General features: G+C 45.6%; 1 protein-coding gene across 2 annotated transcripts in view; it reads left to right on the top strand.

The window, feature by feature from the left end:
- Nucleotides 1-14380: 14380 nt before the first annotated feature.
- The window catches only part of sirt2 (sirtuin 2 (silent mating type information regulation 2, homolog) 2 (S. cerevisiae)), a 35611-nt gene continuing 27651 nt past the window's right edge, over nt 14381-22340 (top strand). For both annotated transcript variants that reach the window (XM_078533327.1, XM_078533326.1), the window contains exons 1-4: nt 14381-14511; nt 15713-15750; nt 17356-17404; nt 21378-21494. In XM_078533327.1, coding sequence (XP_078389453.1) covers nt 14496-14511; nt 15713-15750; nt 17356-17404; nt 21378-21494 — 220 coding nt within the window. In that variant the 5' untranslated portion in view covers nt 14381-14495. The remainder of the gene's footprint in view (nt 14512-15712; nt 15751-17355; nt 17405-21377; nt 21495-22340) is intronic.

Genomic DNA, 22340 nt, shown 5'->3' with positions numbered 1-22340 from the left:
GCAATTCCCACCCTAGACCTCTCCATCTCTCTTATCTCTCTCTCTCCTCCTTAAAGACACTCCTTAAAATTTTTCGATTAAGTCTTTGGTCACCTGCCTTAATATTTCATATGGCTAGGTGCCCTGTTTTCTTTAATAACGCTCCTGCAAAAGGCAATATATAAATAAATAGAGTTGTCGCAGTTATTGTTGTGGGTTGGGAGAGAAACATTGTTGCCCAGGAAACTGGGAGAGAATTGGCTGCAAAGTTTTTAATAGGACATTCTGGATTGTGCTGTATAAATACAACTCCTCCATTTCTTATTACTTCCTCTGTTGAGGACTCTTTCATCTCCACTGGAGTGCAAGTAGGGCCTCAGTAAAACGTCTCACGCAAAAGACCACACCTCTAACTGTGTAACACTCATGCAGTATGGCATGCAAATAACAGCCTAGATTAAAATGTTCCAGTCAAAGGCTTGAGCACACAGTTCCGTCTGGTACAGAGATAAGCCAAGCAAAACACAACTGATAACGGGTTTCACCATGTTTGTTGACCAGAGTTTGCTATGAAAATACAAATAGATTTATCCTGTGTTAATAGAGCTCTTATCTCCTCAAATATTCACTTTAAAATACGGCTGATTCCTTTTCCCCCTAAGGGAGTCTGAGGTCAACTAGAATTAACTCTCACTTTTCCAGAACCACTTTTGTCCAATTCAGGGTCGCGGGGAGTGGGAGCCTATCTCGACTTGGCAGGGTACACCCAGGATGGGATACCAGTCCATCACCGGGCACACGCACACAGACACACACACATACACACACACACTAGGGGGCAATTTAACCTTTGCCGCCCACCTTGCTGCCCAATTATGTTCAGAGAAACCAACCCAGCACAGATGTGAGGTTGGAGTAGGCACGGAATCATACAGCTCGGGAGACTATTTGGCCCATCCTGCCTGTGCTAGCTCCATGAATGATCCGCCGATTAGTCCCACTGTCCCTGCTCTTTCCACCCAGCTCTGCAAACTTTCCAATTCCCTTTTGAAAGTCACTATTAAGTGTCCTTTCACTGCTCTTTCAGACAGTGCATTCCAGATCCTAACACCCTGCTGTGTAAAAAATGTATGTCCCGTCAGCTTCCCCCCCTTGGTTCTTTTGCCAGTTATATTAAGTCTGTGTCCTCTGGTTACTGTCCATGGAAACACTTTCATCTCAATCACTCAAAGACCTTCATAATTTTGAATATCTTCTATAAGATCTGTCTCAGAAAAAGTTTTTTCAGCAAATTCGATTTTCCCTTTTCCGAACTCTTGCTAATTTTACCTCTAATTAACCCATCCACCACGTTCAACATTCACTCCCTCCACCACTGGCAGCAGTGTGTACACCATCTACAAGATGCACTGGCAGCAACTCACCAAGGTTCCTCCAACAGCACCTTCCAAACCCGTGACCTCTGCCATCTAGAAGGATAAGGGCAGATAGATGGGAACACCACCACCTGCAAGTTCCCCTCCAAGCCACACACCATCCTGACTTGGAAATATATCACAGTTCCTTCACTGTCGCTGGGTCAAAATCCTGGAACTCCCTCCCTAACAGCACTGTGGGTGTACCTACACCTCATGCACTGCAGCGGTTCAAGAAGGCAGCTCACCACTACCTTCTCAAGGACAATTAGGGATGGGGCTATTATTGCTAGTATAAGACCATAAGACGATGAGACATAGGAGCAGAAATAAGGCCATTTGGCCCATCGAGTCTGCTCCGCCATTCAATCATGGCTGATAAGTTTCTCAACCCCATTCTCCCGCCTTCTCCCTGTAACCTTTGATCCCCTTACCAATCAAGAACCTATCTATCTCGGTTTTAAATACACTCAATGACCTGGCCTCCACAGCCTTCTGTGGCAATGAATTCTATAGATTCACCACTCTCTGGCTAAAGAAGTTTCTCCTCATCTCTATTCTAAAAGGTCTTCCCTTTACTCTGAGGCTGTGCCCTCGGGTCCTAGTCTCTCCTACTAATGGAAACATCTTCCCCACTCTATCCAGGCCTTTCAGTATTCTGTAAGTTTCAATCAGATCCCCCTTCATCCTTCTAAACTCCATCGAGTATAGACCCAGAGTCCTCAAACGTTCCTCATATGTTAAGCCTTTCATTCCTGGGATCGTTCTTGTGAATCTCCTCTGGACCCTCTCCAGGGCCAGAACATCCTTCTTGAGATACGGGGCCCAAAATTGCTCACAATATTCTAAATGTGGTCTGACCAGAGCCTTATAAAGCCTCAGCAGCACATCTCTGCTTTTATATTCTAATCCTCTCGAAATAAATGCCAACACTGTATTTGCCTTCCTAACTACCGACTCAACCTGCAAGTTAACCTTAAGAGAACCCTGGACTAGGACTCCCAAGTCCCTTTGCACTCCAGATTTCTGAATTCTCTCCCCATTTAGAAAATAGTCTATGCCTCTATTCTTCCTACCAAAGTGCATGACCTCACATTTGCCCACGTTGTATTCCATCTGCCATTTCTTTGCCCATTCTCCTAACCTGTCCAAATCCTTCTGCAGCCTCCCCAATACTACCTGTCCCTCCACCTATCTTTGTATCATCTGCAGACTTAGCCAGGATGCCCTCAGTTCCTTCATCTAGATCATTAATGTATAAAGTGAAAAGTTGTGGTCCCAACACTGACCCCTGCGGAACTCCACTAGTCACCGGCCACCATCCTGAGAAGGACCCCCTTATCCCCACTCTCTGCCTCCTGCCAGACAGCCAATCTTCTATCCATGCTAGTACCTTGCCTCTAACACCATGGGCTCTTATCTTACTGAGCAGCCTCCTGTGCAGCACCTTGTCAAAGGCCTTCTGGGAGTCCAAGTAGATAACATCCATTGGCTCTCCTTTGTCTAACCTACTCGTTACCTCCTCAAAGAATTCTAACAGGTCAGGCATGACCTCCCCTTGATGAAACCATGCTGACTTTGCCCTATTTTACCATGCACTTCCAAGTATTCTGAAATCTCATCCTTAATAAAATCTTACCAACGACCGAGGTCAGGCTAATCGGTCTGTAATTTCCCGTCTTTTGCCTCACTCCCTTCTTAAACAGGGGGGTTACATTAGCGATTTTCCAGTCCTCTGGGACCCTCCCTGGTGCTCCACCATTGGCAGCCATGCCTTCAGCTGCCTGGGCCCTAAGCTCTGGAATTCCCTCCCTAAACCTCTCCATTTCTCTCTCCTCCTTTAAGACACTTCTTAAAGCCTTCCTCTTTGGCCAGGCTTTTGGTCACCTGTCCTAATATCTCCTCATGTGGCTCGGTGTCAAATTTTGTCTGTTAAAACTCCTGTTTAAGTGCTTTGCGATGGTTTAGTAAGTTCAAGGTGCTATGCAAATGCAATATGTTGTGGGTAGAGGTCACAGGGTTGTAGGGTGTTGTCAGGTTAAGCTTGGTGAGCTGTGTCCTATCAATTTAAAAAAATTAATTTACAGGATGTGGGCGTCACTGGCTAGGCCAGCATTTATTGACCATCCCTAATTGCCCTTGAGAAGGTGGTGGTGAGCTGACTTCTTGAACCGCTGCAGTCCCAGTACAGGATAACATATGAGATACTTTAGTGGGAGACAGTAGCGTCGTAGTAATGTCATTGAACAAGTCCAGAGGCCCAGGATAATGCTCTGGGTCACGGGTTCAAATCCCACCCCAGCAGCTGATGGAATTTAAACTCAATTAATAAATCAGGAATTGAAAACTAGTTCCTAATCAGTGACTGTGAAACTATTGTTGTAAAAATCCATCTAATGCCCCTTTAGGGAAGGAAATCTGCCGTCCTTACCCAGTCTGGCCTACATGTGACTCCAGACCCACAGCAATGTGGTTGCCTCTTAACTGCCCCTCTGAAACGGCCAAGCAAACCACTCAGTTCAAGGGCAATTAGGGATGGGCAACAAACGTTGGCCTTGCCAGCGACGCCCACTTCCCATGAAATAATTTTTAAAAACTCGATGCACGGGGAGTGGATATTATCCAAGAGCAAGCTGGTCCAACCCTTTTTGAGAAAGGTGCTTTCAGTCCAGGCTGGCTGTTTACCTCAAGACAATGACAAGCACTTGCATTGAATAAGGTGGTTTTAATGTAGAAAATATCCCAAGGTGGGTTTATTGGCAGGGAAAAAAAAGGAGAACCTGGAATGTTTTATGAGGGAATGAATGCCAAACCACAGGGCGAGAGATCAGGAGAATAGACTGAAAGCGTGATTGCAAAGATGGGCTTTGATAAGGTTCCTCAGATTGCTGAGAGAGCATAAAAACAGGGAGAGTTGGGTTCCAGAGCGTAGGGCCAAGATATCCAGAGGCTATCGGTGAAAAGAAAGAACCTATACTGATCTAGCTCCTCATTACATGCCAAAGCGCTTCACAGCCAATGAGGTACTTTTTGAAGCACTTGGTCACTGTTATAATGGAGGGAACATGGCAGCCAATTTGCACACAGCAAGCTCCCACAAACAGCAACCCTCACCCTTATGCAAGGGTACTGCGCCCTCTTGTTACACCCCAACTGGGGTTGCCAACTCTGGTTGGGTATATTTCTGGAGGTTTTGCCTCAACACCGGCCACCCCTGCCCAGTCAAATGACCTTTTCTACCCATCCCCACCGCCAATATTCCGATAATAAACGAAAGCCCTCAAAGTAAACGAGGAAAAGGAATCTCGCACAATATGTTTTAATTGCCCCCGCTGTGATGTTTCTCCCCAGCTTTTACTCATTGCAGAGTTCCTGTAGATTAATCTCCAATTCCCGGAATTTCCAGGGGGCATGGCAACCCCACAGCTAAGCAGCTGAACTAAAAACATTCCCTCGCCATGGTTTCATTCTGTGATTGTGATGCTCGAGGGTTCTGTCACCAAGGGCACCCTGCATTTATGCTAGACATTCTGTCACCAGCATCTCACCTGCTATTTAGACTGTCATTTGAGGGTATAAGTCATTTTTCTTTTATTGTGTTGAACCATTGATGCAAAGTCTTAGTTGCCTTTTATTCCGGTTCGACTGGTTTATTCCAGTTTGAACTAGATTGAGTTGAAATTTTTAAAAATTAGGTCTTTGCAATAGTTTGTTTTTCCATTTTTGCGTGTGTGTGTGTAAATTTATACACATTAATGAGATTTTTGATAGATTCCCATTATCGTCCTCCCCCAACTGAGACGTTATTTAGTTTGAATTCTTTATAATTAACGGTGCGCTTACTAATTTATTTATTTATTTACATCGGAGCTGGTTATGAGGGGAGAGCATTAACAGGTCTTGCCTTCAGCTGCAGGCCCTTAGCTCTGGAATTCCCTCCCTTAATCCCCTTGTGTGGGAATCCAGAACTATGGGGCTCCCATTTAAGACGGAGATTGGGGATGGATTTCTTCCCGCGAAGGGTCATGAACCTTTGGAGCTCTCCACCCCAGAGAGCAGTGGAGGCTGAGTCATTGAGTATATTCAAGGCCGAGAGAGGCAGATTCTTGAACAACAGGGGGCTCGAGGGTTATGGGGAACAGACAGGAAAGTGGAGTTGTCTGATCACACTCCTCTGAAGCATCTTGGGGTGTTTTACGACATTTAAGGTGCTATGTAAATACAATGTGCTGTTGGGGGCAGAGCGTGGTGGTGACGGGTCAATCACACCAGAGTCTCACTTTGACTCTGACAAAAAGGTGACCCCTGAGGAGCATTGCCACAAATGGCCGCTGAATAAGTCTGGCATTGGACTGTACACCAACTTGTTTCTCCCCAAACTGATAACACAGCAGGGTGAAAGCCATAGATAATCAAGAGCAGGATGTTGAACGATGCAATATATTCCCGCTCACCACTGTTTCTGCAGTTGCTCGAATAGATTTGTAATCAGTGAGATTTTCAGTTGATGCCAGAACTGAGAGGTTGCACCCATCAGAAAAGGCTGAACAGGTTGTGGCTATTTTCTCTAGAAAAGAGAAGACCATGAGGGTGAACTGATACAGGTCTTTAAAATTCTGAAAAAGTTTTGATAGGATAGAAGTAGAGACAGTGTTTCTACTTCTGCGGGAGTCCCAAAACTCACTCTCCCCCTATTCAGGTACCATACCCCAAGAGGGCATTGTTGACCATGGACTTCCATGTGTTGGTCCATGATTATGTTTGGTAAGGTACTGAAGTGGTTTGCCATTGTCTTCTGCAGGTTCTGGCTGACCAGGAGACTCTCCAACTCTCACCGCCTGCCATAGGCATATTGGAAGGATTTACAGGTTGATGTTTAACCTGTTTGGCCACGTTATGGACACACCTTCCATGGCCATTAAGTCCTAGAGTGGGACTTGAACTCAGAGCTTCTGGCACAGAGGGCAGGGCACTACCCACAGCACCACAAGACATACTCAGACCAAACCTAGGGGCCATAAATATAAGATAGTCACTAATAAATCCAACAGGGAATTTAGGAGAAACTTCTTTACCTGGAAGACAGGGCAATGAGCCAAGGCCTAAAATCAGTAGCTTTGATGTTTGAGAAGGAGCCTTCAGGCTTTCTCTAAAAGATGGTGAGAATGTGGAACTCGCTACCACAGGGAGTGGTCGAGATGAATAGTATAGATACATTTAAGGGAAAGCTGGATAAACACACGAGGGCGAAAGGAATAGAAGGTTATGGTGGTAGGGCGAGAAAGGGTGGAAGGAGGCTCATGTGGAGGATAAACACCAGCATGGACCAGTAGGGCCGAATGGCCTGATTCTGTGCTGTATAATACATACGCAGTCCACGTTGTCAATTTGAACAAGAAATTCCAATGGAAATAAAAAGACTTTGCAACAGAGACTTAATTTTAACTGAATCTTCTTCAGTTCTCTGCCTGAAGGCAGTTCCACTACAGGAGGAGGCTGGTCCCAAATCCACCCCAGCCAGAGTGGGGATCGAATCCCGTGCTGCTGGCACCAATCTGACCCACTCCTGTCGTCCAGCACCCACCCCACCCCCCCCAAGAAGTCCAGGCTGTTGTGGCGATGGACACTTATTACATGCAGGGTGGGGTCCACAGCAGCTCCAACTTTCTTCCCATCGCATGGCTCTCCGCTCTTACCGCCTGCCATCGGTGTGCGTTGGAAGGATTTGCTGGTTGATGTTCAGCCTGTTTGGCTGCGTTATGAACCCACATTCCTTGGCCATCAAGCCCTGGCTCAGAAGCAGGGCTGTTAACCCACTGCGCCACAAGACCTTGCGTTTATCTGAATATCCTGGTGCAATTATTTCCTGCTCTCTCATTCTGCTTCATTTGAGGACTATACTTGGTGTGCTGTCCCTGTCAGCAACTTGTGTGCAGTAAATATTTAAGTGTGAACTACACTTTCAGGCTCCCTTTTGACATGGTGCTGCATTTATTTCTGATACTGTATGAAACAGCGAGGCACATTGGGGGATCTAATTACGTAAATTCTATATAATTCTCATAACTCTCATGTCTGCGATGTTGTAGCACTCAATAGAATTGATCGAATCAGTCCATTCCCCGAGGAACAATTTATACTGAACCTTTAATCTAGCAGAATTTCTCAAAGCGGGAATCGGGCAGCTAGTGGGTGTTTGCAGGATAGGAGGCCTGGGCGGGGTGACCCGCTGTCCAATGCCCCTGAAGCGATGCCTTGTGTCCCTTATTTCCAGGGCAGTCCGTGGGAGGCTGATTCTGGGAGCCTGAGTTGGAGTTATTCACGCGGGGCTGCAAATGAGTGAGTTGCCCAGCAGAGAGATAAGATAATTAAGATAATAATGTTACAAGATAAGTTGTATAGTTTTCATTGAGTTAATCCCCCTCCTCTCTCTACTGCTTTGGTCTGAAGACCACCCTCCTACCCCTCTCCATGTTGAAAACCCTTCCCCCTCATGGTCACCTGAAACCACCGCCCCTTCCCCCGCCCCACGGTCAAAGTGCTCCTTACTTTACTTCACAGGAGTTAGTCACCCTGGGCCTGGACGCGATGGTGCTGTGACTGAGATGGTTGGTAATTTACACACAGCTCAAATAAGCAAGACTTGCATTTGTCTAGTGCTTTTTTACAGCCATCCGACATCTGAAGTCACTGTTGTAATGTAGGAAACGCGGCAGCCAATCTGCGCACAGCAAGATCCCACAAACAGCAATGGCATAATGGCCAGGTGTTCTGTTTTTGTGACGTTGATTGAGGGATAAATATTGGCCAGGACACCGGGGAAAGTTCCCTTGCTCTTCTTCAAAATAGTGCCGTGGGACAGCAAAAGACAGCACCTCCAACACTGCAGCTCTCCCTCAGTACAACACTGGATCGTCAGCCTTGGTTTTTGTGCTCAAGTCCTAGAGGGGGACTTGAATCCAGAACTTAATGACTCAGAGGTAAGAACGTTAGCCACTGAGCCTCGGTTAACCCTTAGGCAACTCAAACAGCTGATACTGATCCATCTTGTTCCTCCGATTTAGGCTATAACCTCCAAGACAACAAAATGGCCCTTTCCAAATCTCAGGGCTCGTGATATTCAAACAGGATTTTAAAAAAGCCTGTAAAAATCGTAAACACAAATCAGTCTTTAGCTAACTACCTGCGAACAGCTAGGGGCTGGGGAGAATGCAAGGGGTGGGTGGTTGTATGTTCATACCATGGGGAACTAGCACCTTCGCAATTGTAATCCACCCACTCCCCATCCCCCCCACAACCCCACCTGCTATCGCGTAAGGAACATGGGAGCAGGGGGAGGCCATTCAGCCCCTCGAGCCTGTCCTGCCATTAAATGAGATCGGATTTGTGACCTAGCCCTATATACCAGCCTTCAACATTCCTTTGGTTAACAGAATTGTACCAATTTCAGATTTAAAATTAACAACTGAGCATTAGTTGTCACTTGTGGAAGAGAGTTCCAAACTTCTGCGTGTAGAAGTGTTTCCTAATTTCACTCCTGAAAGGTCTGGCTCTAATTTTTTTAGACTCTGCCCCCTAGTCCCAGACTCCCCGACCAGTGGAAATAGTTTCTCTCTGTCTACTCTATCGGCTCTCTTTCATATCTTGAAAACTTCAAACAAATCACCCCTTAATCTTCCAAATGCCAGGAAATACAATCCTGGTTTTTTGCAAAACCAAAGCAAAATACTGCAGGTGTTGGAAATCTGAAATATAAACAGAAAAATGCTGGAAATACTCAACATAACTGGCAGCATCTGTGGGGAGAGTGAAACCGAGCTAACGTTCTGATGCAAGGTGCAGCCAGAACTGCTGAATATTTCCAGCGAGTTTGGTTTTTATTCTAGTTTGTCTGATCTCCTCTTGTAACTTAGTCCTTGGAGTCCAGGTATCATTCTGGTAAATCGACACCGCATTCCTGCCAAGGTCAATACATCGTCACCACGGTATGGTTTTGGTCTCCTTACTTAAGAAAGGACATAATTGCATTAGAAGAAGTTCAGAGAGGCTTCACTTCCTGTGACGAAGGGGTTCGCTTATGAGGAAAGGTTGAGCAGGTTGGGCATACCCATCAGAGTTAGGAACATAGGAGCAGGGGTAGGCCATTCAGCCCGTCGAGCCTGCTCCGGCATTCAATACGATCATGGCTGATCATCCACTTCAATTCCTTTTCCCCCACACAGACTGAATGCAGGGATGATATTTCCTTTGGCTTGGGGGACTAGAACAAGAGGTCACAGTCTCAGGTTACAGGGTAGACCATTTAGGACTGAGATGAGGAGAAACTTCTTCACTCAGTGGGTGGTTAACCTGTGGAATTCTCTACTACAGAAGGCTGTGGAGGGCAAGTCACTGAATATATTCAAGAAGGAAATAGTTAGATTTCTGGACTCTAAAGGCATCAAGGGGTGTGGGGAGAGAGCGCAGGAGTACGACGTTGAGATAGAGGATCAGCCATGATCATATTGAATGGCGGAGCAAAGGACCGAATGACCTACTCCTGCTCCTATTTTCTAACCCCATATCTCTTTGTCATTGGTATTTAGAAATCTGTCAATCTCTACTTTAAACATATACTCAGTGACTGAGCTTCCACAGTCCTCTGGGGTGGAGTTTAGAAGAATATCGAGGTGATCTTATTAAAACATATAAGATCCTTAGGGGGCCTGACAGGGTGGATGCTGAGAGGACGTTTTCCCTAGTGGGGGAGTCTAGAACGAGGGGGCACAGTTTAAAAATGAGATGCCTCCCATTTAAGAACAAGATGAGAATTTTTCTCAGGGGGTCATTAGTTTGTGGAATTCTCTTCCCCAGTAGAGACTTTGAATATATTTGAAGGCAAGTTAGATGATTGACAACAGGGTGACCAACTCTTATGTAAATAAGTAAATAAAGTAAGTGACACTTCAACTGTGGGACTGGTGGACAAATAGTAAAAATAAAGGGTAATCATTTAAAATACGGTACAGTTGGTCACCCTGATCAACAAGAGGGGTCAAGGGTTATGGGGCGGGGAGAGACAGGTCCGTGAAGTTGAGCCACAATCAGATCAGCCATGATCTTATCGAATGGCAGAGTAGGTTCAAGGGGCTAATAGCTGGAGGGTCATCAACTTGATGAAAGACACTCTTTGGTCTGCCTGAAACTTGCTGGTCTTACAGCGCAAAGGGTTGTCCCCGACCGAGTACTGCAGACTGGCAAATTCCAAGGCCCAGGACCATGTGCTGAGGGACGCACTCAAGCTTGGCGCAGACGCTGCAAAGGCGCAATGGGGAAAGACCGGTGCGTAAGGCCTTTCAGCCACGATGGGCCGGTAATGGTGTAGGACCCCTCCGATAAAAGCTTGTTCTTGAACGTCTACAGTTAATACAATTGTTTCGAGGCACCTCAAACGCGCAACATTCTCTGCGGAAAAAGTTGATTGTTTATTGCACCTCCCGTTATGGCGATTTGAAATGTATTTTTGTAATGTTTCTTTAGATATTTCTTTTTGAATAAAGTGTATATTTGCAGGGTGTATGGAGCCCAGAGCAGATCTGTGCCCAACACTCCAGGTGTGGTCTACAGGGCTTGGACTAAGTGAATCCTGATTTGAGGAGGGGAATGGAAGGTAATTGACTGCACAGAATGATGTCGCCAATTTTCATAAATGTAAGATTTGCATTGTTTTGTTTAATGCAGCAGGTATGATCGCCATTTCGCTGATTGTTTTCATCCTCCTCTTCTTCCTCCTCCGGTACATTGTGGACCAGTTGAAAGATGCCACCTCCCCAGTGTCCAGGCAGAACATCAACTTATATTCAAGGCCGGAACCTGTCTTAGCTTAGAATTCACCAGCCGGAAGGATTTTGGAGGTGGACCGGAAGCGTTGGGGGGGGGAAACATTTTTACCGTGGGACAAGAGCGTGACGAGAGCTAAATAAAAGAGCGTGTCGGGATCCGACTCCGCAAAGAAAAAAAAAGGCGGATTTAATAAAACCATCACCTCAGTCGCGTGACGGGCTTTTTAAGAGCCACCGAGGTAAATTAACTCGCGTCTGATATCCGGCGAACAAGATGGCGCTAGTAGCTGCCTTGCGGTGACGTACGTGATTGACAGCCCGCTGAACCTATCGGATCAACTCTCCTGTCGGCACGTGAGCCAATCACGGGAGGGAATATGCGGTGCGTAATACCAGGACACAGAGGCCTCTTAAAGTATTTAAAGATACCATTAGATTTAATTATTGTCGGCAGGGATTTTAATTGTCTGTTCAGGAAGCCCAATTTCCAGCCTTTCATTAAAATTCGACATTGAGCCAGATGAGGTGATATCACAACATTTGGCCAAAAGCTTGGTCAATAAAAGAGGCTTTAGAATTGCATAATTGAAGGAAGGAGAGGTTCAGGGAGGAAAGTCCAGAGCTTAAGGCAGGCAGCTGAAGTATGGCTGCCAGTGATAAAGCCATAAAAAGGCTGGTGATATGCTGCATAGGCCAGACGCACCCCGGAAATTTTAATCCATCTTTTCACGGTTTAATGGATCGCTTGAGATGTTAAACCAATAACCTATTTGCCTCTCAAATGGACCAAAAAGATCCCATGGCACTATTTCGAAGAAGAGCAGGAGGGTTATTTCCAGTTTTCTGACCAATATTTATCCCTCAACCAATATCACAAAAAAACAGACTATCTGCTTACTATCACATTGCTGTCTGTGGGAGCTTGCTGTGCACAAATTGCATTTCATGCATTACAACGAGAGGTCTGGTAGAGCAGTGGGTTAGCGTCCCTGACTCTGACTCAGAAGCTCCGGGTTCGAGTTCCACTCCGGGGCTTGATGGCCAAGGAAGGTGTGTTTGCAATGCGGCCAAACAGGTTGAATATCAACCTGCAAATCCTTTCAGCACACGCCAATGGCAGGTGGTACGAGTGGGAGAGATTCCTGGTCAGCCATGTGATGGGAAGAAAGTTGGAGCCTCTACCGTCACTATCCATAACTCCAGACTACAACAGGCATGGAAAGGTGTGTGTTGCTACAGCAACTCTGGCTCCCTGAGTGAACTGTAACCTACCATCCACCACATTATAACAATGACTACACTTCAAAAGTGCTTCATTGGCTGTAAAGTGCTTTGGGACATCCTGGGATTGTGAAACGTGCTATATAAATACAGGTCCCTTCTTTCATGTGGTCAAGAATGACCAGAACCCCATGGTGATGATAATTTTCAATCACTCCTGCTCATCAGCAGCTAAACCAATTGCACTGATTCTGCTGTCGCCATCACAGAGACTATTCAACACATCAAAAATCAATCACAGCAGCTTCCAAGTTGAGACAATGGTTTTTAAAAACGCACATGGGATACCAGGCTTTATTAATTGGGTAATAGAATCCAAAAGCAAGGAAGTTACAGTACGCCAAACCTTTATAAAACAACAATTCAGTTGTGTTAAATTCGGACCACCACACTTTAGGAAGGATGTCAAGGCCTTGGAGAGGATGCAAATGATATTTTCCAGAACGGTGGTGTGGATGAGGGACTTCAGAGAGATTGAAGAAGCCGTGTTGTTCTTAGAGCAGGGAAGGTTAAGAGGAGAGACATGCTCAAAATCATGAATGCTCTTGATATTACAAATAAGGAGAAACTGTTTTAAGTGGTTGGAGGGTCAGTCACCACAGGGTACAGATTTAAGATTGGTAAAAGAACCAAAGATAACATTTTTTGTTTTCACACAGGGAGTTGTGATTTGGAACCCAATGCCTGAAAAGGCAACGGAAGCAGATTCAATAATAGCTTTCAAAAGAGACTGGATAAATACTTGCAGGAAAAAAAATTACAGAGCTGTGCGGATTGAGACCTAATTGGACAGCTCTAAAGAGCTGGCACAGGCAAGATGGGCCAAATGGCCTCCCTCTGTGCTGTAACATTTTACGATCACTCTGATGTCAGCTGTGGCTCAACTGGTAGCACCCTCGTCTCAGAGTCCAGGTTCAAGTTCCAGTCTAGGGATTGAATGCAAAAATCAAAGCTGACACTCCAGTTCAGTACTTGAGGGAGTGCTGCACTGTCCAAGGTGCCGTCTTTTAGATGAGATGTTAAAGTAAGGCCCATCTCCCTGCTCAGGTGAGTGTAAAAGATCCCATGGCCACTATTTCAAAGAGTTCTCCCTGGTTTCCTGGCCAACATTTATCTCTCAATCAACATCATTAAAAACAGGTTCTCTGGTCATTATCACATTGCTGTTTGTGGGAGCTTGCTCTGTGCAAAGTGGCTGCCTGATTCCCTACATTACAGCAATGACTACACTTCAAAAACTACTTAATTGGCTGTAAAGCGCTTTGGGAGGTCATGAAAGGCGCTGTATAAATGCAAGTCTCTCTTTCTTTTCAAATCCTGACAATGTTAATACGTGTGGATGCTTTACGTTTATTTTTTTGCTTGCTGTCATGCGCAAGTGTCAGTGGCAGCAAACTGCCATATCAAATTATTATCCCTGTACCAATATCCCTACAATGCATTGTTCACAGATAAAAATTAACATTTGATAATTCCCTTGCAAGAAAGTGTCTGCCAACTTTTGTGAACGCCCTGGCAACACAATTGAGATCTGGAAACATGGTGTTCCCCACCTGATTTGTTCCTATATTTTGCCTGATGCTGACAGCTTTGGAACTAAGGCTACCACACCCCACCCCTCCCCGCCAACCAAGCTGGCTGAGTCATGGCTCTGTAATTATGGCATCACTTTTCACCAGGTTCAGGGGTATCAATGATTTTTCAATTGTAAAAATGCACTGCATGTGTCACTTCCCATGAATATGATTATTTCCTCTTACACAGCCATTGTGTTCTTTGTACTCTTTGTTCTTTTTCTGCTTCTCATTGACCGTATGGAAATAGCGCCCAGGGCCACTTCCCAGCACAGCATTCAGCTGTACAACATAAATCCTTAGGGCGGAACCTTTCTTCAGCTCCCCAGTTATCCGGCCGGAGGCATTTCGGGTTGGAGGGATTAGTAGGGCGGAGCCGGACGACTGAAAGCGGTGGAAGCAAGGATTCACGATAAATCGGCTCGATGTCGGAGTCAGAAGGTGAAAGGCGGTTTAAAGCCCACATCATAAGGGCGTTTCCCGCTCTCATTGTGCCGTGAATAATTCTAAATTCGTTCGTTGACGAGTGCGCCGCTTTGCGTGCGAAGAAAATGGCGTCGGGCGGCGCTTGAGAAGGGGCGGGATTGGTGATGACGTACTATGATTGACGTCTATTTGGACCAATGAATTGTCCGAATTTCTCTTCCCTGGGGTTAAATGAGCCAGTCAGAACATTGGGTAGGCGGGCCTTAGCTACAAACTGGTTAAAGGGACGTTTAAAGGGGCTAATTAAATCATGGGCTAAACAATAAATCTGAGATCAGGATGGCTGGAAAACGTTAACTCATTTTTCTCTCTCCTAGAAGCTACATAACCTGCTGAGGATTTCCAAGTTTTTTTTAAAAAATTCAGATTTCCAGCCTCTGCAGTATTTTGCTTTTGTATTAGAAGTCATTTCGCTCCATTAACTCATGCACCTCTCCAGTCTGATCTCTCTGTCCTCGCTCAGCCTCCTCCCCTATTCCAATGATGCCCATTGTAATAAAAACAAAGTGCTGGAAATAGTCAGCGGGTCAGGAAGCATCTGGGCAGCGGGAAAAACAGAGTTAACGTTTTGAGTCCAATATGACTTGTCTTTGGAACTCAATGCCCAATGTAAGTCCAGCATAGACTGGATGGGCTGACTGGCCTCCTTCTGTGCTGTAATGACTCTATAATCATTATAATGGCTCTGTAATAATGACCAACAGCTTCAGGAAACAGCACATCTTCTATCGATGAGGCATTTTACAGCCTTCCTGCCTCAGTATTGAGTTCAACAGTTTCAGAACATCACCTCTGCCCCCAACTTACTTTACATTTTTTTTTAAAGTTTTTGAATGGCAGCTTTTGGTGATGATTCTGCTCTTTCCCATTTAGATCTCCCGGGACTAATCTTTTGTTTTTGTTTACTTGCTCCGTCACTATTTGATGAACTTTTATTTGGGAGATAGAAGATCATACGCTAGTTTCCACAAGAGACATTCTGTACCAGTAATGTTATGGTTGATGTGATCGTGCAGTGGGTGGAGTGCAAATGAATGGAGAAAGCAGTCTGCCGAATCCTTTTTTTCTGAAGCTGTTTAGATATCCCTTTAAACCCATGCAAATCTACGTGTGATCTAAAAGAATTCTCTTAAACCTGTTTCTTTTCCTTCATCAGCTTCAGTGCCGAAGACTGGTGCTAGCTCTGGAAGTGAGGTACCTAAAAATATAATAATTTGTGAAAATGCATGTTTTGGTCACTGGAATCTTGCAATCAATCCTGACCCCAAAATATTCATAGCACCTCAACAACTTATATTTATATAGCACTTTTGATACAATAAAACATCTCGAGGTTCTTCACAGGAGCATTACAAAATTTGACACCAAGACACATAAGGTGACATTAGGGCAAATGACCAAAAGCTTGGTCAAAAGGTGGATTTGAAGGAGGAGAGGGAGAGGCAGTGAGATTTAGGAAGGGAATTCCAGAGCTTGGGGCTCAGGCATCTAAGGCACGGGCACAAATGGTGGAATGATTGAAATCAGGAATGCTCAAGGGGCCAGAATTAGGGGAACGCAGGGATCTCAGAGGGTTGTGGGGTTGGAGGCGATTACAGAGATAGATAGGGGCGAGGCCATGGAATGATTTGAAAACAAGGGTGAGAATTTTAAAATCGAGGTGTGGCCAGACTGGGAGACAGTGAAGGTCAGTGAGCACAGAGGTGAGCATTTGGTGTGAGTTAGGACACAGACAGCGGTTTTGGATGATCTGAAGTTTACAGAGGGTGGAATGTGGAAGATCAGCCAGGAGTGCGTTGGAATAGGGGAAGAGGTAACAAAGGCAGGGCTGAGGGTTTCAGCAACTGATGCAGGGCTGGAGCTGAGCAACATTATGGAAATCTAAAGGAAATTGTTTTTGTCTTTCATTCATTGAGAAAGAAGGTAAATATTATTGCTCTGCATTCATCATGAATCCTTCTTGGATGTGGTACGTAGAGGTTCAGATGCCTTATTCTCGGGTTGTTGTGGTTAGTGAATCAGTAACAGGGAAGCATAAACCTGTGACTTGAACTGGGGTTGGGGGGTTGCGGGAAGGGAATTAGAAGAAACATATTTTTCACACACGATTAGTAGAAAAGCTCTGGCTCCCTGGATAACACTCTGGTTTCTGAGTCATTTGTTCCAAGCCCCACTACAGAGACTTAAGCACGTAACCTAGGTTGGCACTTCAGTGCCATACGGAGGGAGTGCTACACTGTCGGGTTCTTCCCACCTTGGATGAGGCAATTCCTTTGGACGCGAAGGGATGTGGCGATAGTGTGGGAAAGGGAAGTCGATGTAGACACTCAGCCATGATCTTGTTGAATGGTACAGCAAGCTGAAGGAGCCAAATAGCCTACTCCTGCTCCTATTCCTTATGTTCTTATGTAAAAGAGATCATCTTGGGTGGATGCGGCATTGTTCAGAGACGTGCAGGGGAATGTTCCCCATGTACTGGCCGACAGTTACCCCTCAGGCTCCATTCCCCCCCACAAAAAAAAAAGACTGTCTAGCGATTTGTGTCATTGCTGACAACATTTCAAAAGTAGCTAATTGACTGCGAAGTGCTTTGGGGTGTCAGAAGGTTGTGAAATGCGCTAAATAAATGAAACTTTCTTTCTTCCTAACACCAGTGGCAAACGAGGCAGAGTCTCAGTGCCATTGTAGCGCCATTAAAAAGGGAATGAGATAAATGTTAGCAATAGAAGGTACGAAGGAATGTTGTTCTAAGTTGATGAACTGCACCAGGGCCTTTGAGCCGTTTTCTTTACCTTTCAGAGCGCGGATTCTCAAGGGGAAGCGAGTGACCCGACCGACGCTCCTGAAAGTACGTACAGTTTCTGCCAACCATGTTTTACTGACTTGTTTTATTCACGATTCTGCTCATGTTCGTTCCCCATCCTCCTCTTAGTCTGAAGGCCCTGGCTTATCTTTGGAGTGTGTTTCCATAGCCACCAGTGTGGCGCTTCACCAGGGAGAGCCACACGTTATTTTTTGAGTGGAACGGGTGGCTAATTATCTCCCCGGCCTCTGCCTGTGGATCCTTGCACGTGGTTTGTTGGTGAGGCGTCAACCCCGTTGGCCTTTTTCTTCAGTCTTGTGTTATTTGGACAGGTCTACGATGAATTGTCAGATTACAATCCGCAAAACATGTCGGGGAATTACTCCTATTTGCTACTGAAGCCTGCTCCACCATCCAATCAGATTTCCATCCATCGGCCCTTGTTAGGCAATGGCACTAAGGATTACAGAAACGATACAAGTTAATAATCCATGATCGAACTGAATGGTGGAACAGACTGGAGGGGCTGAGTGGCCGCCTCCTGTTCCAATGTTCCTAGATCATCGACATGTATCTTTGCCCCATATCCCTTGATGCCCAACAAACAGTCTATTCATCTGTCTTAAAGCTCCAGGCTGACTCTCTTTTCTAATGAAGAAAGAAGGCTGAGGGCTGACCTAACAGAGGTCTTTAAAGTTATGAAATATTTTGATTGAGTGGACACGGAGAGAATGTCTCCTCCTGTGGTGAAGAGCATAACTAAGTTTAGAAGAATGAGAGGTGATCTTATTGAAACGTGCAAGATCCTGAAAGGACTTGATAGACTGGATGCTGGGAGGATGTTTCCACTTGTGGGAGAGACTAGAACCAGAGAATACAGTTTAAGAATAAGAGGTCTATGGTTTAAGATGGAGATAAGAAACATTTTCCCTCAGAAGGTCGTCAGTGTGTGAAATTCTCTTTCCCAGAAAGTAGTGGCGGCTGGGTCATTGTTTGACAGAGTTTGACAGATTCTTGATGGACAAGGGAGTCAAGGGTTATGGGGGGCAGACGGCAAAGTGGACCTGAGACCACAGCCAGATCAGCCATGATGTTATTGAATGGTGGAGCAGGCTCGAAGAGCTGAATGGCCTACTCCTGCTCCTAAGCCCCTAGGTTCCAGGAATTCAGAAGAAACATCCACACCCAGAGAGTGGTGAGAATGTGAAAGCCACTATCACCGGGAGTGGTTAAAGCGAATAGTGTAGATGCATTTAAGGGGAAGCTGGAATAGCTTATGAGGGAGAAGGGAATGGAGGGTTATGATGGCAGATTTAGATGAAGAAAGATGTGAAGAGGCTCAAGTGGAGCATCAATGCCGGCATAGACTGGTTGGGCCGAATGGCCTATTTCTGTGCCGTATATCCTATGTAAGAGGTAAAATGTACAAGGCGGAGGGGGCTAATGCACAAATTTTGGGTAGGATCGAGCGTAGCAGTATGGATAAAATGAGGTAGCCACACATGTAGCTTAAGACCCTTAACTTGGGTTAAATCATCTTGAGCAAACTATACAGGAAGCAGAAGTTTAAAATTTTAAATAGCTTCCTTTAACTTGCATCTGCAGTGAGACTGACCTAGTGCAGGAAGGTGGGATTAGGCCAGTTAGTTCTTCGTCAAACCAGCCCAGACACAATGGGCTGAATGGCCCATGTTGTAAATTCTCTATGATTTAACCAGCTATTTTGGCAGAGGGACATGTTTTGTTTATTCTTTCATGGTCTGTGGGTGTCACTGGCGAGCCCAGCATTTTTTTGGCCATCCCTAATTGCCATTGAATGGAGTGCCATTTCGGAGGGCAGTTAAGAGAAAGCCACATTACTGTGGGTCTAGAGTCCAAACCCATCTGGTTCACTAATGCCCTTTAGGGAGGGAAATCTGCCGTCCTTACCCGGTCTGGCCTACACGTGACTCCAGACCCACAGCCATGTGGTTGACTCTTAAATGCCCTCTGAGCTAGGGATGGGTAATAAATGCTGGCCTGGGCAGCGACGCCCACATCCCATTTTAAGAATTTAAGAAAAATATAGGCCGCAGATTGGATAAAGACAGCAGATTTCCTTCTGTAAAGGGCATTGGTTTTTACAACAATCGATGACAGATCACGGTCACCATTACTGAAACTAGTTTTATACGCCCGATTTATTAATTGAGTTTAAATTCCACCAGCTCCCGCGATGGGATTTGAACCCGTGCCCCCAGAGCATGAGCCTCCGTCTGCACTAGCTGTTTGGCACCTAAGGGCTCATACATACGATGCCTAACCTTATGACCCAAGGGTCACAAACTAAAACTCCATGACTCATGTGAGGTGTCACAAATGCGACCATATATAAGCAATGAAATAAGTATAAAGAGGGGCAAAAGCTGCTGCTGTTTGTCAGTTTGGGAGACCGATTCTGGTCCAAGAGCAACCAACTGTCCCAATAGTGAGCTTGCAGTGATTGCTTAGTTATGTTTAGAATAGGGTAGAGACTCTGTCCATTAATCTAGTGTCTTAAGTTCGCACGGACTTTTGACTATGAAATGTGTTGACCTGATGACCATTAGAACCAGAGCAAAATATAGTCATAAAAATCTCGGATAGGACACAAATCTTTTAAGTGTCACGCTCCCAACGTATTCTCTGCACCAGTGTGAGCAATGCCACAGGAGGCCTGCTGGCATTCATAATTACGTAGGGGTAAAACTGGCGTTTTTGAATAGAGAATACGTCATTTATCCTTTATCCTTTTCCAAATTATCCTTTCGCGCATTTGCCACCCATCCCTAATTGCCCTTCAACTGAGTGTCTTGCTAAGGCCATTTCAGAGGGGCAGTTAAAAATCCAACAACCACATTACTGCGGATCTGGAGTTACATGTAGGCCAGGCCAGGTAAGGACAGCAGATTTCCTTCCTTAAAGGGGAACGTTAGTGAACCAGGTGGGTTTTTACGACAATCGTGATAGTTTCGTGGTCACCGTTACTGAGATTTTATTAATTGATTTAAAATTCCACCAGTTTCTGTGGTGGGATTTGAACCCGGGCCCCCAGAGCATTCCCTGGGTTTCTAGTCCAGTGACATTACCGCTCTCCTGCCACCATCTCTCCCCTGTGTTATGTACAGCAGGCCAGCCTGAGCCTATTTTCCGTTACCGCTGCTTAGGTTCCTGGTGTAGATTCAACAATCTTGCATTTATATAGTGGCCTTTAATGTAGCAGAGCCTTTTTATTGTGTGAGTTTGGTGCTGAAAGGATGAGAGATGCCAGTCACAGGGAGTGGGACAACGTTTTCATTTCAGGCGTTTTACCAGGATTGCTAGAATGGTACTAGGGATGAGGGTCTTCAGTGACGTAGAGAGACTGAAGAAGCAGGGATTGGGGGGTCTCCTCCGAGCAGAGGAGGTTCCTTTCCCTTTCTTTAGCTACCAGGCCCCAACAGGGCATTGGCAACCATAGACTTCTGTGTTGGTCCATGGTTATACTTGGCAAGACGCTGCCGTGGTTTACTGTTCCCTTCTTCAGCTGGCTGACCAGGTATCTCTCCCAGTCTCGCTGCCTGCCATCGACACACGTTGGAAAGGTTTACAAGTTGATAAAAGAAGGTTAAGAGGAGATTTAATCGAGGTGTTCAGAATGAAGGGTTTTGATAAGAGTAAATGAGGAGAAACTATTTCCACTGGCAAAAGGGTTGGTAACCAGAGGGACACAGATTTAAGATAATGGGTAAAGGAAGCAGAGGGGCAGATGAGAAGTTGATTTCTACCGCAGCGAGTTGTTGTGATCCGGAATGCGCTGCCCGAAAGGGTGGCGGTAGCAGATTCAGTAATAACTTTCAAAAAGAGAATTGGATAAAAGGGGGGGGGGGCGCTGTGAGGGAAGAGTGGGGTTGATTGGAAAGCTTTTTCAAAGAGCTATCACAGGCGTGATGGGCTGAACGGCCTCCTGTAGCGCTGTCCAGATTCTGTGATTTCTTACTGTCCGAGCTTTCCTCTGCAGTGGATTTTCTGAGGAACTTACTGTCACGGTCACTCGATCTGCGGGAGCAACGACCCACCAAGATCCTGGAAGAACTCAGTCTGGAAGGGATAGCAAAGTACATCCTGAACAAAAAATGTAAGTTGGGTCAGTTAAATCTCAAGTGCTGTTTCAATCTAGACTGCCGCTTGGACATTCACTTTGCTTTGTATTTTTTTGAGGGGATGGGAGGGTGGAAGACGACTTTTGACACTTTGGCGTTTACCAATGGAGTACTTCAACAACAATAACGTGCATTTATATAGCAGCTTTAGTGAGGTAAAACTTTTCAGAACATTTCACAGGAACGTTATCAAACAAATTTTGACACAGTGCCGCATAAGCATATATTAGGACAGGTGACCAAAAGCTTGGTCAAAGCGGCAGGTTTTAAAGGAGCCTCTTAAAGGGGAGAGGGGGTTGGAGAGATTTAGAGAGAGAATTCCAGAGGTTAGGGCCCAGGCAGCTAAAGGCACAGCCGCCAATGGGGGAGCGATTAAGATCGAGGAATACGCAAGAGGCCAGAATTGGAGGAGCACAGACATCTTGACGCTTGTAGGGCTGGAAGAAGCTACAAAGATAGAGAGGGCGAGCAAGGGATTTGAAGACAAGGATGAGAATTTTAAAACGGAGGTGATATCAGAGTGGGAGCAGATGGATGCTGAGTAAAGCTCCCACGACTCTGTCCCAGCCAGATGTTGCAGTCATGGTTCAGAAGAGTTCCCGTGTCACCGGTGCGATTTAAAAAATTTGTTCACAAGCACCTGCCATCCTTCCAGTGACCTCGATGGACCTTATCGCTATTGATCTCTCCTTGGGAGTGGGGAATCCTTTTCATATCACGGGCCATTCACACACAGACAAAATCAGTCCCGGGCCACACACACTTAAAATCAATTTAATTTGGTTTTATTAGAGAGAGTACAGAAACATTCCAACTCACCT

The sequence above is a fragment of the Cetorhinus maximus genome, chromosome 32 (genome assembly GCF_964194155.1).
Source record: "Cetorhinus maximus chromosome 32, sCetMax3.hap1.1, whole genome shotgun sequence".
In the NCBI taxonomy this organism is placed as follows: Eukaryota; Metazoa; Chordata; class Chondrichthyes; order Lamniformes; family Cetorhinidae; genus Cetorhinus; species Cetorhinus maximus.
The sequence above is the reverse complement of the archived record's forward strand: the minus strand, read 5'-3'. Positions and strand labels throughout refer to the sequence as shown.